Raw genomic sequence first — 15355 nt, 5'->3', positions numbered from 1 at the left:
ATAAAACAAAATGTACCTGCGCCAAACACTCTAACAGGTGATAAAAAATGTGGTATTTTGGGGTCTAGATGGTAATTTGCTATTAAATATAAGTGGATACCTGGTGATGGTGGAAACCGAACCTCCTGGTCTGAAGTGGATACAGTCCCTTTTGGTGCTGGAATCCGGAAATATGGTAAAGTCCACGATTATGGTTGTCCAGAAGGGTTTCTTTCCACAGGTAATCCAAACTGGATGTTCATAGACTTGAGGATCGCTAGTGTTTGCACGTGGAGTAGAGCCCCGGCCGGTGGCTACTGCTCCATACACAGTTCTGATTGCAATCCATGTGGTGACGTCACAAGTAATAGGAGGTTTTTTAATAAAATACTTCTTAATGGCCAGATTTCGTAGATTTCGACGATTTCCGTCACATGCATGCCGGCACCGACGCGCCACAATCCGATCACGTGCGCCAAAATCCCGGGGCAATTCAAGGAAAATCGGCGCAAATCGGAAATATTCGGGTAACACATCGAGAAAACGCGAATCGGGCCCTTAGTAAATGACCCCCACTGTGTCACACCACTGCTCTGCTCAATAAAACAAACAATTATAATATAATATAAAGTACTGACTTGAGAAATGTGAAATTATTAATATGCAGTTTGAGATTGACCTGTCCTTTAAAGGAAAACAACCATTTAGTTTAACAAAAAAACAAACTACAGATACCCACCCATGCTCCTCTTCACCACAATCCTGGTGGTGGTCTTTTATATGTTGACACATCGGAATAGTCTGTAAAAAAATATTTATAATTAGCCAGCCAGAGCCTTGGGACAAGATGTCCGGTGCTCCGGGCTGCTAAATATACATGCCCCTGCACCTCCCTCTCCAATGCTGGGAGCATAGGAGAAAGAGGCGACGTCACACAAGAGACGTGCATAATAAGCTGCCTAGAGCACCGGGCGTCTTGTCCCTGTGCTCCGGCCTGCTAATTATAGGTCTTTTACTTGGTGAACTATTGAACATAGGAACATAGGAAGATTTATTAGAATGATAATTAAAACTGGATCACAAGCAGAAAACCAGATATCTGACAATCTGACAAAGGCTCGATGTGGTAAAATCAATTAAAAAAAGGAAATATTGCAAACCAAATGTATTAACCGACAGAAGAAAACCTTAAAATTTTTAATATTTTGGTAAAGAAATAATTTACAAATATATATATGTAAAAAAAAATTCTCTTTCTCTACGATGTGGAGAGAATGGGATATAATGTACCGTATATTTAGTATTGATTTGGAAATCTGTGTATATTCTCTCTCTCTCTATATATATATATTATAAATATATATACAAGCGGTCCCCTACTTAAGGACACCCAACTTACAGACGACCCCAAGTTAAAGACGGACCCCTTTGGCCACTTTGACCTCTGGTGAAGCTCTTTGAATACTTTACTATAGTCCCAGACTGCAATGATCAGCTGTAAGGTGTCTGTAATGAAGCTTTATTGATCATCCTTGGTCCCATCACAGCAAAAAATTTTGAAACTCTAATTGTCACTGGGGAGAAACATTTTTTGTCTGAATCTACAATTATAAAATATACAGTTTCGACTTACATACAAATTCAACTTAAGAACAAACCTATGGACCCTATCTTGTATGTAACCCGGGGACTGCATATATATATATATATATATATATATATATATATATATAGTTTCATATGACTATGAAGAATTACCATATTTTTTGGACTATAAGATGCACTTTTTAGCATGAAAAAATCTTACTAAAAAGTGCCTGTGTCTTATAGTTCAAAGGTCAGGACCGCTGTAATGGAGATCAGGTGATGTGCTGACATAGCGCTGCACCCGATCTCTTAGAGAGAAGCCTCCTGTAGCAGATCTGTGTGTGCTCTGCTTTTTTGTGAACAATAGGGATATTTTTATGAATATAAAATATATTTTTCCTTCTGTGGAAGACTAGATCTGGGTGCATCTTAAAGTCCGAACAAAAAATATGTGTATATGTATATCCCATTTTTCTTGGCAATTCAATAAAGTAAAATAAATTTAAAAAAAAAACAAGCAGACATGACTTATTTTAGAAACTGAAGTCATAGAGTTTGAATCTATGGGGCAAAATACATTACTGCAAATGATTCCTCCAATAAACGTTGGAAAAAAAACTGATAACGGATTAATTCACAATTTTTTCCTGCAGCTATTTCTGTGGGGAGAAAAAGTGAACATAAAGTGATATCATCTCCAAGAAATGTGTATAGTGACAGTGGGTTCAAAGAATAGGAAATTAGTTGGTGGCTTGCTGTCACGGGCAGACTGAAATATCTCTGTGTGCATAAAAATAGAATTTCTCATAATAGCTTCTGAAGCAGGGAAATTCAGTTACCGTAAATATATATACCGTATATACTTGAGTATAAGCAGATCCCAGTATAAGCCGAGCCCCCTAGTTGTACCACAAAAACCTGGTAAAACCTATATTTTTTTTACTCGAGTATAAGCCGAGTTTGGGTTTTTCAGCACATTTGTGCTTATACTCGAGTATATATGGTATATTCATTATTGACCATGAAAAACATTGTCCTATGTGAATGTTTCCAAACACGAATAAACTAAAGGAACTAAAAGCTGGCTGATTGGCTGTTCAGCAGCACATTAACCAACTTTACCGCTTTACCCCCAAACCTGGACCCAAACTTCTGACTAGAGCTACGCCCCAGATAAGCAGGTTAGACTTACAAGCACAATCCCTAATTAACACAAGTTAAGATACTTTAGAAAAATATGAAAAAACGGAATCTAAACTGACAGGAAAACTAGACTGAGAAAAGACAAATCTGACTCATAATTTAAGTTAAAGTGAAAACAAAAGACCTAAATATAACACTAACACGTTCCACTGAACTAACACCTACCATCAACTAGGGAATGTTCCTCAGCTAGGTGGAGACCCTGATCTTTGGTTTGTAGCTTTCTATTTCCCCGAAATGGACAATCACTTACAGTAAAACCTATGTGTTACGTGGGCCTCATTGATTGCCAACTGCCATCTCTACCGCGTCCACCCCTCTAATGCCCTGGTCAATAATATCCACAGCATCTGGGTGGTTGGACAAAGGGAAGGGAGTTCCTCTATTACCCATAACATATATATCCGGTCTGGTATCTAAAATAATTTTTTGGCTTAAATTGAATTTGCACTATGATTCTGGGGTCGGAATTATTCAGAATCTGGATAGATCTTTTTTAGGGTCTGATCTGATAGGTAAATTTTAGGGCTCAGTATGAACCCCATGATTTACTATTGATTTTCTTCTTTTCTCTGTATTTAAGATAACATGGGGTAGCAGAAATTCCCCCGAAAAATTAATTTATTTATATAATTTATATAATAGTTTTATCTTATATTTTGAAATGACCTAAAACTAAAACACACACTAAAATGATTTAATTTTTGTGTTCTTTATGTTGACTCATTATTTGTTTAAATTAGTTTATGGACATTTATTGTGTTGTTAATGTTCTGCTTTATAAAGGGGTTTCCCCCTGTAATACATTAGTGACCGATTCCTGACATCCCCCTTTGCTCCTGCGCCTGTGTTACTAGCATTGAAAGGTTGTAGGCCAGTACACCGGACTCAACTGTAAGATTTTGGCTATATGTGTTGAACTCCAGCCAACTCAGGTTTTCTTTCATGCATTTTTCCATGTTGATTTAGATTTATATTTTTGGATAACTGGGGGGGAGGGGGGTTATAAAATGGTAAAAACACACTGCACTTTCCTTTCACCACTTGCACAGCCCACTAGCATTTTGAACCCCTTGCTTTCAGTATCACATGACCACTGATTACCCCCACCAATCCCATGACCACTGACTGCCCGCTCCAGTCCTATGACCACTGATTGCTCACACCAGTCCCATGACCACTGATTGCCCGCACCAGTCCCATGACCACAGGTTGCCCACACCAGTCCAATGACCACTGATTGCCTGCACCAGTCCCATAACCACTCTTTGCCCTGAACCAGTCCCTTGAGTAAAGATAAGATTATAGAGGTCTGATCTGAGGAAAAATAGAGACTAATGGAGAGTAACTTTTGTTTTTTTTTATTTCTTCTAATGTTTTCCTCAAAAACATATGCTTCATAACAGCAATACTTCTAGGTTTTGGAGATCCGAAAGAATGAATTCAGGAAACACATCTATCCACTGCTCTGTAGATATCCATGGGATTTCCGGATTGGCTTACAGGTTGGCCAAATCCCAAAGACCTTTTGATAAGAAAGAGACTACAAGGTCTATACACTGTTACTAATATACCAAAACGCATGAAGAGCAGAGGTGTTCATGCCAAATCCTGGCACTAGGTCTCAGTGTATATACACAGTTGGTTCCAGGTATCAACACAAAGCAGATGAGGCTTTGTATAAACTCTCTCTCATGTGATTTCAGTGTAGGTCATTATCACGTAGTCTGATATACATAGAATTGAAATACAAATACTGAAGAGTAAGGTATGGAACATCCTGGCCAAGCACCGGGAGCTAAGACACACCACGCCCCAATAGCCTTAGCAGTGCCACCTCCTGGGGTTCCCTTGGCCCACTGCCCTCATCCGCTGTAGCTCTGGCTATCAGGCTGGCATGTGCAGTGTTTCTATAGAAACTAGAGGCGCATCTGGTGCTCGTTCACAAGGTGTGAAAAGGAACACACGGAGGACCTGCAAGAAAATGGCACTGCTAAGGTTACTGGGGCGTGGAGGAGCCTTACCTCTTGTTGCTTGGCCAGGCTACTCCTCTTCTTTGCAAGATATTTACCTATCGATAAAATAAAGGTTGTTCCCAGAATTATTAAATCACAGATTAGGTCAGAGCCCGGCAGGAGGAATCTACCATCAGAATTACTTTTGGTGGTAGATTCTTCAAGGTAGGTATCCTTAAATAAAGATGTTGGGTCACATCTGTATTCACTTGTACACCAGAAAACAGGCCTACAAGCTTTGATTTAGTCGCAATTTCTGTCTCTTCTCCACTCTCTTCGCTGGTTGGGTGGTGAGGTGGCAGTGCTCAGTTATGTAGTGGGCCAGCACTGGGCATTCTTGACCCACACCTGCCCACTGCTCAGGCGAAAGTTATGGCACAATTCTATGCCAGGTCAAGGGTGCCCTGGCACTTCAGCACTGCATTGCTCCCTGCTGGGATGTATCAGCAGACCGGAGCCTCCTGATAAAGCTGGCGCTCACAGAGGTGGGGAAGCATCAAATGCTGGTGCACTTAGCTCCATCCTATACCTTTACAGGTTGTGGCACTGGACCCTCTAGTACAGGGGTCAGGAACCTTTTTGGCTGAGAGAGCAATAAGCGCCCCATATTTTAGAATATAATTCTGCGAGAGCCGCATTTCCGTCGGGTTACCCGACTATTTCTGATTTGTGCCGCATTTAACAAGGGTTTTTGGCGCATTTGATCAAATTTTACCGATTTTCATGCGATACAAATTGGGGGGAGGGGGCGTCGGACAACTTGACTTATTCGGACTAAGCGCGGGATTTAAAATTCAAATTGTGTCGCAAGCCAAGCACTTACATGCACCGGGAAGAAGAAGGTGAACTCCGGCGGACCTCAGCAGGGAAGTGACACATGCAGGATATTGGGCGCACGACCTTAGTAAATCGCATCGGACTTCATCCTTGTCGGACAACTCACCTCGGGCATCGCAACAGGACCAGGTAAGTAAATTTGCCCCAATATGTTTAATGGGTCACTGACAGAACAATGGCTTCCAGCAATCATTAGTAGAGCAAGGAGTGTTCTTTTTAATGTGCATGACTGGATCTGGCTTCTTCCCACCTGGTGATGAGAGATGCAGCTTTCAGGCATGCGCAGAAGAAAGCAGCAGCCAGAGTGCTGGATGAGGTGTCCTGCATCGCAAACTCCAATGTAAATTATCTAGTTTTTATTTTACAGGGAATTACCATTGTTTTAGTCCAGTGGTGTCTTAGTACAGCAGGGAGGAACACTGTTACACACAAGCCTCAGCTGCTGCAGAACCTCCTCATACGTGCAAAGACGGCAGGAGTAAGACCTGCCGTCTTTGCATCGCGCACAGTCACTTGCGAAGGACATTGGCGAGATGAGTACCATTCACCCCACCGTTATCAGATGGGTCACAAACAATGGGACCAAGCACATTGTTTGTGGCCTGCAAAATTCACCCGTGTTCATGTGCATGTGGCCTAATACTGCACTCACAAACACACAGTACAATACATGTGACACGCTGATACTGCACACACACAGTACAATACTTATGACACACTAACAGTTACTTCTACATACTTACATCTTCTGAATAGATCCCAAATCCCTCAGGATATTAGTGCATGGGGTCTGTAGAGGGGCTGCACAGTAAGCTCAGTGTCTGAGCTGGATCCTGGCAGACATGAGCTTCAGCCCCTCCACCATCCTCACACTGCTGAGAGGGAGAGGCACAGCTCCAGCACGAGGCTCAATCCAGGCAGACCTCGTAGTCATGTGACCGAAGCATAATTCGTATGTGCACAATTACTTGGCTCCGGTCACATGACCATCCATCGGGGCCGTCAGTGTCTACAGTGAGGCCAGGACTGAGTAAATTTGAGAAAATTTGCCTCTACATGCGTCTATGTAGAGGCCTCTAGAGGCGTGAATGTGATCACTGGATGTGCCGCTGGCCGCGAGTCAGATGCGGCCATCAAAAGAGCCACATCTAGCTCGCGAGCCATAGGTTCCCGACCCCTGCTCTAGTATATAGGCAGTGATTGACTCTATATCACGTCATGGTTTCATTCTAGCCTTGGTAATGGTAGTCATTGAACATTTCACTAAATAAATTCTGCCACCAGAGAAATGACTCCCCATAGCTGCCCAAATAATCTCTCTTGTACATAATGAACCTATAAAACTCAATCCGGAAAATAATAAATTCCATAGGCATGGGGGTTTGAAAACAAGGAGACATGGAACGTAAGGCGCTCGACCTGATAATATATGCGTTTTAATAGAAACACATCTGATTGGTAACAAGCGCCTGATGTTTTACATGTAAACCAGGGGTCTCAAACTCAACGCTGGGTAAGGCTGGGCCGCCAAAAGTTGACAAAAAACACATTTGTGGCGTTTTCTTGTAGGGTCTGTTTTTATAGCTTTCATTTTGGGCTCCAAATGACACTCTCTCTCAATTATTTGGGTCGCTATGATCAAAGGGGTACCAAATTTATATAGGTTTTATTAAATTTTAATAGATATTTAAAAATTAAAATCATTTCTACATAAATAATTTTTTCCATTTTGCCAAATTCTAAGGCAAATAACTTTTCCACACTTTGGTGCTTATGTAAGAAATCATTTTTTTACGGTACGTGCTGGTGATTTAATTTTCTATAAATTTGGGACCTATATAACTGTGTAATTTTTTTATTCAAATATTTATGGATGGGAAAAAAATGGGGAAAAAGTTGCGATTCGGACATTTGGGCACTATTTTTCGTTACGTGTTCACGTGCGGGAATAATCTTTTTTATGTTTTGATAGAACAGACATTTTGGGATGTGGCGATACACAACATGTTTATGATTTTTACTGTTACTTTATTTTTATATGTGATGTAGGGAAAGGAGGGTGATATAAAATCTTCAGTTTTTAAATTAAAAAAAAAAAAAGTACCATCATTTTAGACCCTCCTGTACTTTAGCCCTACAGGGTCTGATTGCTAATATTATATACTGCAATGCTACTGTATTGCAGTATATAGCAATTATACTACTGATCTCTAACAGCCTGCCATCTGCTGGCTATTAGAGATCATTACACATGGCAAGCCTACACGTCTCAATGAGACTGTAAGTTGCCATGGCAAACACATGAAATGGTAAGTTAGGTGCAGCGGTCAGGTTCGACCATGGCAGAAACAGGTGGGTGTCAGCTGAAATATACAGCCGACACCCACTGTGTATAGAGAGAGCTCAGCAAGTGAGCTCTCTCCATACACCCTCTGCTTCTACACCAGAAAACTCCCTCGTTGTATCAGTGCAAGCAGATGACCAAGTCTCATGGAGACCAGATACAATGTGAAACAGATTTTCATTTACTTTATTTCATGAAGACAAATGCTAAGTAAAAAAAAAAAAATTTGGAAAATATCCATAAAAATATTAAATAATGAAAATATTAGAAACTGAACTAAAACAATATGAGACAAAACCACAAATCAGTCGGCTCCCTCTAATGAATTATATACATTTTGCTAAATTTCAAGGACTCGTCAGGTCTCCACGTTGGCCAAGACACACAGGAGGTCCTATGTCTATGTCGCGGTGCTGGGCGCCAAATTCCATTTAGATTAGCGGATCCACAGTTGTTGTACCACCAGCCGCCTTGGTACAGTCTACTGCAGCTGAGGTACATGATGTCCCCGTATTTACATTTTGGGTGGCAGTTGTCATTGACCACATCCTCGGAGCTGAACGAGCTGCGGTGCTGACTTGTGCCATTCACTTCTGCATCTCCAAGGAAAGCGTCTCCTACAGCCGGAAAACAATGCAAATATTTAATATGCGCCCTTCACAATTTCTTATATTCTAATATTTGTTTCAAAACGTTTTTGTTTTTTGTATTATTTACTATTCACTCACCTGCTGTACCCGAATAATCTCCCGCCAGCAATTTATAGAAGCTGCTCCTATTTCCTACGCTGAAGGGTTTGTATTCTGCATAGGCTTCACGGCCATTGAAGTCCCCCAAGGTGATGTGTAGTTTGGCGGGTCGGCCGGTCTGGTGGGTCAGGGCATAAATGTACTTGAGTCCAAGCCAATGTTCACCTAAAACAACAGAAAGATTCAAAAAAATTATCCATCAATTAACAGTGGCCTTTATCTATCACAAGAACTTAAGAGACAATTTGGCAAAGTTCTACCTCCTTATAACAACAAATTAATGACATAACCACATAACAGTTTATTTATGAAAACGGAAATCAATTTCCAATGATACATTTTTGACATTTGACATTCCTACCTCATTTTCATAGTTTCATAGTTTATACGGTTGAAAAAAGACACTTGTCCATCAAGTTCAACCAAGCTCTCTGCTGTCCCTGCTGTGACCAGCGCCTGAGGCAGGCTATTCCACAGATTGACCGTTCTCATAGTAAAAAAGCCCTGTCGTCCCCGGTGATTAAACCTTGATTTCTCCAAAAAATATATTATGTGATGATATCTATAATCATATAGATATTATGGGGAGATTTATCAGAGCTTCTAAGCCACCTTCACGCCATGTGAGTGTGTAGGGGGAATAGAAGGACACAGTCGTCGATGGAGTTGTCTGGCATGGAATTCTCCTGCCCCATACCAGCACACATTTAAAAAAAATCTGCCAACATCCATCACTGAATATTGTCTGTCAGCGTGGCACAGCTGGCAGTTACATCATGAGGTCTAAGCCTCATAATGTATCCGCCATGGCGGAAGGGGGTGGGGGTTTATCATACGCCGACACACAGCGTTCCAAAAAGAATGTCCAGCTCACCTATCCCTCATCCAAACCTCATCTAGGCCTTTTTGCCGAAACGCGTCGATCAGAATACTGCGTTATACACTGTCTGGATATGTGAGCGTTTTAACAAATAACAGAGCTCTGGTGGATTATGAATCTCCCCCTTTGTTTATACTTGAATTTATACTGTTAAAGGAAACATACCACCAATGATCTACCTATAAAGGTAGATTGGGTAGTAGGTGCCACTATTGTATGTGAGGATAGCTCTTTTAAGGGTTAATCTTCACGTCCCCTGTACCGGGGTGTGGAGTAGCTGGAGCTGAGGCTACCGGGGCGTGGAGTAGCTGGAGCTGAGGCTACCGGGGCGTGGAGTAGCTGGGGCTCAGGCTACACAGCTCGGCTACTCCACGTCCCAGTAGCCTCTTTGACGAAATTTGAGAATTTGTTTTTATGAATCTGTGTTTCATGAATCATTCTACACTATTTCACTTACCAGAGGACAGACCTGTCTGATGTCATATGTATGACATGAAACATTTATGTAATTTTTTAAAATAATCTTTAAAATGCATAAAAATACCTCTTATTGAGACAAATAATTTGCACAGGTTTTATCAGGAAATTAAGGAGATGGGGGCACCGCTTCACATTACCCACTGTATGAGCCCAAAAGGTTTACTGCACCATGTGCCAATTAGCACCAGATCACATCTCCATTAGGTGTTTAGTTTTTTTTTCAAACTCAAAATCAGGTGTGGTTGAACACACAGAATAGGTGCAAGTTTTCCCATTCTACCTTTTCTCTGTAGAGTGACTCGAAAGACTTGCACAAGTTCTGTGTGTTCTACCACAACTGATAATAAGTGGATAATAATGTAGGCGGTTTGGGCGATAGCCCGGGGGGGGAGGGGGTTCATGGCCACCCAAACCACCCACCAAATTTTATACTGAGAAGGAGCTTCTAAGTTCTTGTACATCTGCTCCTGCTCTCAATATACAAGTACACAAGAGCCATTGCCGCACCTTTGATGGTCCTCCAAATGTCCTGAAACAGCATATTGAAAGCATGAAGAAGGGACGTGTCCTCCAGTCCCCAAGAAGCTGATTCTAGGACCTTATGTAGGAGGTGATTCCAGACTTGTAGGGGCTCTGATACTCATACAGCCCAGGGCCCAGGGCAGGCTTAATTCACTCCTGGATTTTAACTCAAAATAACTGAAGGAAATAACTAAAGACCTCCCAGAGATGTGAACTGACCCTTAATATTAGGAAATTAAACAGAAGTAAATCAATAAAACAGAAATAAAACAAAAGTTAAGTAAAAAAAAAAAATCCCAGTGTGATCTTATTTACCTTGAAGTTTGCCAAATCCGTTCTCATATTCCTTCCATGTACGACTAAAGCTCAATCCATCTGTTCCGTCGTGTCTTTGTATAAGGGTCCAGCCGCCATCTTTGGACATTTTACAATACACCTAGTAAATGGTATAGTTCTCTGCGTTATCATGGTTATTCTAAGAAATCCTAATACAAGAAATATACCGGCAAAATGAGGTTTTTAAAGATATTTTTAGATTGACCGTTGTTCACTTGTTCAATATATTTTTAGATGGAGTATTGTTCACACATTTATTTTAAACTCTCAGAGTTATACGTTAAAGTGGTAGAGAATAGAAGAAATCAAGTCTGAAAATCTCAATTTAAAGCGGTTTTGAAATGTTTTTGCTTAAAGGAAACCTGTCTACAGAAGCCCCTCCCCCAAGTCCCCATAGAGAATAGTGTGTACATTGCCATAGTGGTTTTTAGAACAAAACTGTTTTTTTATTTTTCCAATAAAAAGAAAAGTTAGATGTCTCTGAAGAGCTGTGTACCATGTTCCATGGGAGTGGCCAATGAGAAGCGGCCCTCTAAACCCCACCTCCACCCCCACCCCCATAAAGTGTCTATTTAAATTTTTTTTAAAACACTCATATTCCTCCTATTTGAAATAGACGCATGACGGAGCAGTTTCCCGAGAGTGTGGGGGGGGGGGGGGGGGGTCACTCCTGACTGGCCACTCCCATAGGACATTGCTCTGCAGAGAGAAAGGTAACTTTTCATCTAACTTTCATTTTTATTGGAAAAAGACAGTTTTGTTACTAAAAAAAAATACTTTGGCAATGTGCACCCTATTCTCTATGGGTTGATGGGGAAGCCAAAAAAGTGCCCCTGATGACGGGCTCCCTTTAAGTGATGTGTTGTACAGACTTCTGATGATTTATTACTGCCCTTTCCATAGAGGAAAGAGAGATATTAGAAACAGTAGAATAACACCCTGGTGTAGATTCTCCCGAATTAGGTCTATGTACAGAAGAGGACCCAAGCATGTTTATCCTGGAGTCCAGACCAAATTAGGGATAAGAAACCAATATTTTTTGAACCATAGAGGGCAAAAGGTCCTCAATTCAGTCAAATAAAAAAAAATGAAAAATTAAATAAATTTAAATAACTATAAATAAATGTATTGTTCATTATTTGTATACATGTAAGTAATGTTTAACTCTTAAATTAGTTAAAAAACACAGTTATGCTCTACCCATAGGGTAGATACATTTTTGATCACTGAGAAGGAATTGCTGGGATGCCTAGAGATGGAGCAGATGGATTCATAATGTGCTTTTTCACTAGTCACATGGAAGTAGATGGATGACATAGTGGTAGGCCATGACATGTATGACATGACTGTGGCTCAGTAAAGAAATGGGACATGGGAACCTCCAATCTTATGGACAATGGGGGGGCTCTTCGGTCAATCTACCAGTTTTAAAACAATATTCACATAGCCTTTTGGGAATATAACTTTAAAGCATATCTGTCATTTGAGCTTATTTTTATTTTGGGTGGGTGGGGGGGGATAAAGTCGTGAACACGTTTCTAATAAACTTCAGCTAAGTTTGTAAAAAAAAAAAACCCAAGCTCCTCCCTCCCGTGGAGATGCATATTTCAGCTTGTACAGTGTGTGTATGGAGGCTGCATGAGCTGCATCTAATCTCCCTTGGTTTGGATATACAGCTCAGGGATGTTTACCCCCTTCACTTTCAGCTTTATCTCTGAAAATAATGCCGTAGCATACTACAGCCAGGGAGAGAGCAATAAAGGGTTAACACTCACAGCTGTGTAACAAACAGGAGAGACAATCCTGTGGACAGATTTATCATAGAAACGTAGAAGTAACTAAGGGGCACATTGCTGTCTGTTTCTTGTGTTAAGAACAATCAACTTACAGACGACTCCTAGTTACAAACGGACCTCTGGATGTTGGTAATTTACTGTACTTTAGCCTTAGACTACAATAAGCTATAATAGTTATCACAGGTGTCTGTAGTGAAGCTTTATTGTTACTCCCGGTTCTTATGACAACCCAACATCTTTAAAATCCAATTGTCACAGAGACCAAAAAAAAATCGTCTGGGGCTACAATTATAAAATATACAGTTCCAAGTTACATACAAATTCAACTTAAGAACAAACCTACAGAACCCATCTTATACGTAACCCGGGGACTGCCTATAATAACCAGTTTTCTTTTACTGCCTTTACCTGAAAAGAGAGGTCAGCGCCCAGGGGTTTGATCCTGTAGAGGCCACTGGTAGTGAGTTTATTTCTTTTCCAAATATATGAACAGTCATATCCTAGCAAAAATAAAAAGTCAAATTTACACAAAATATCTTTGAATCAAATTTTATTTGACTGTTTATTATAAGACATATTTTAAAAAATGAATTCTATAAAAAAAAAATCTACTTCCAAAATTTACAAAATGGTCTTACCGTGAATCGCCTGAGCTTGAACCTGTAACCACAAAAGTAATGGGAATTGAATTAGTTGAGAAATGATTCCAAATGTAATTAATAAAACTATTCTATCAAAATAAAGTCTTACAAGTCATGAAAAAAAACTAAGTAAAAATTGTTATGATATGTAAAGCTTTTCCAGAGATATCGTCATTTAAAGAAGCGCATAGCAGAATATCAAAAATTGACTTGGACACCAATGCCCATCGGTCACAAAGGGGTTAAAGTAAGTGGTCACCTTCTTTGTCACTCGGTGTATGTTTTTTTGCAAAAAATGTTGTTTAAATTAAAATGTTTAAATTATAATGTTAACATTGTGCAAATAGGACATATGTGAAGGGGTCAATAAAGCCAGTAATTAGTGTTGAGTGCACCCAAAACCCAACGTTCAGGTCTGTAACAAACTCTTGCGGTTGGGGCCCCTTGGAGCTGACCATGAATTTTATCAGCAGTCCGGATTTAGTTCTGGATCAATTCACTTCTGGTAATGCTGGTGATCGGTGCTGGCAAGGATCACAGGCAGTGACTATATAAATGGCGTCGGTAAAGTCATCAAATTGATCCAGTGTTTGGGGGCCACCAGTCACATGCCGGCAACACTGTGCTGCAATTTTGGGGAGGATCTGCGCTCCGTAATGACATTATAGGAAGCACCCATCCTCCCCAAAATGGGGGTGGGGTGCAGTGTGCCAACACATTACTGCCAGTGCACATGACTATGCCGGTGGCAATAAAACAGCTAATACCCGGGGTCTGTGCTGGTGTTAATGGGGGTGTATCTCAGGTCCGGTTTCAAACTCAGCCGCTCATCACTACTAATACAGGCAAGTCCCTGGGTTACATACAAGATAGGGTCCATAGGTTTGTTCTTAAGTTGAATTTGTATGTAAGTCGGAACTGTATATTTTATAATTGTAGTTTTTTTTTTTTGCCCCAGTGACAATTGGAGTTTCAATTTTTTTTTGCTGTAATGGGACCAAGGATTATCAATAAAGCTTCATTACAGACACCTTACAGCTGATCATTGCAGTCTGGGACTATGGTAGAGCACCCAGAGAGATCACCAGAGGTCATAGAAGACAGAGGGGTCCGTCTTTAACTAGGGGTCGGGTGTCCTTAAATAGGGGACCGCCTGTAATTATTACCAACATGATGTGAATCGGTATGTGATTGGTATATAAATGTACTCACCAGAGATATAGTTTGGAGGTAATAAAGACCGGCCAGTAAGAGACATGGGAGCAGGTTCGTGGCTGCCATGGTTGTATCTCTGAAATTAGAAAAATACTTATTGTAGTTTTACATTTCCTAAAAGTAGAAAATATTTTCTATATTTTCTATAGTATTCTAGTAATGTAAGTGGTCAGAGGAAGATATTACAGTCACATTATTAACTATAACGCCATTGCTATAAATATCCTACAAACAAATATGTTTTCTACAAGGAGAAAGAGTTTGAAAATGAGTAAAAACACTAAACAATTTTAGAGTAAATCCAAGAAAACCCAATCCATGTTGGCACTTACTTCATACATCTGATGTGAGGATCCCTTCAGAACACTGGAGCTGTGAATAATGTTCTGCTCATCACCCTCAGCCCTTTTTATGGTCCTTAGAACAAGGGGCGGAGCTGAAAACTGGCCAATGAACTACTTGTACTATTAAGGCCATTAACATTCCACTTTCTGGAATGATATGTAAATGACTAAGGTTTTTTTGTTATATTATTACTCAAAAGTAAAATTAAATTATTTAAAAAATTCTATTAAATTTCATTTTTTCAAATTCTAATATATTTGTAACGCTAAATATTTACTAACAAAACAGGAGTATTTGTTTAATAATTTTGATATTAGAAGTTTGATTAGGTTGTGAGCCCCATTGGGGACAGGGGCTGATTTGGCAAAGTTCTGTGCAGCGCTGCGTAATCTATACAAATAAAGAATCATTATTATAAGTTTTTTA

At 40.2% G+C, this 15355-nt stretch overlaps 1 protein-coding gene across 1 annotated transcript; it reads right to left on the bottom strand.

Annotated features, from left to right (window-relative positions):
* Positions 1-8283: 8283 nt before the first annotated feature.
* On the bottom strand, positions 8284-14650 carry LOC140069987 (fibrinogen-like protein 1). Its single transcript, XM_072116320.1, has 6 exons — positions 14582-14650; positions 13367-13388; positions 13137-13228; positions 10912-11032; positions 8694-8879; positions 8284-8582 (listed from the first exon to the last, which is right to left on the bottom strand). The coding sequence occupies exons 1-6, from the start codon at positions 14648-14650 to the stop codon at positions 8284-8286; spliced, it is 789 nt and encodes a 262-aa protein (XP_071972421.1).
* Positions 14651-15355: the final 705 nt, after the last annotated feature.

The sequence above is a fragment of the Engystomops pustulosus genome, chromosome 7 (assembly GCF_040894005.1).
Source record: "Engystomops pustulosus chromosome 7, aEngPut4.maternal, whole genome shotgun sequence".
In the NCBI taxonomy this organism is placed as follows: Eukaryota; Metazoa; Chordata; class Amphibia; order Anura; family Leptodactylidae; genus Engystomops; species Engystomops pustulosus.
Note: the sequence above shows the minus strand (reverse complement) of the source record. Positions and strands in the feature narration are given on the sequence as shown.

Excerpts from the sequence above, each read along its gene's own strand:
- LOC140069987 (XM_072116320.1), bottom strand. The coding sequence starts at position 14,650 with ATGGCAGCCACGAACCTGCTCCCATGTCTCTTACTGGCCGGTCTTTAT. Across the intron at positions 13,229-13,366 it reads TCAAGCTCAGGCGATTCACG|GATATGACTGTTCATATATT; the intron begins GTAAGACCATTT and ends TATTTTTGCTAG. Across the intron at positions 8,583-8,693 it reads AGATTATTCGGGTACAGCAG|GAGACGCTTTCCTTGGAGAT; the intron begins GTGAGTGAATAG and ends TTCCGGCTGTAG.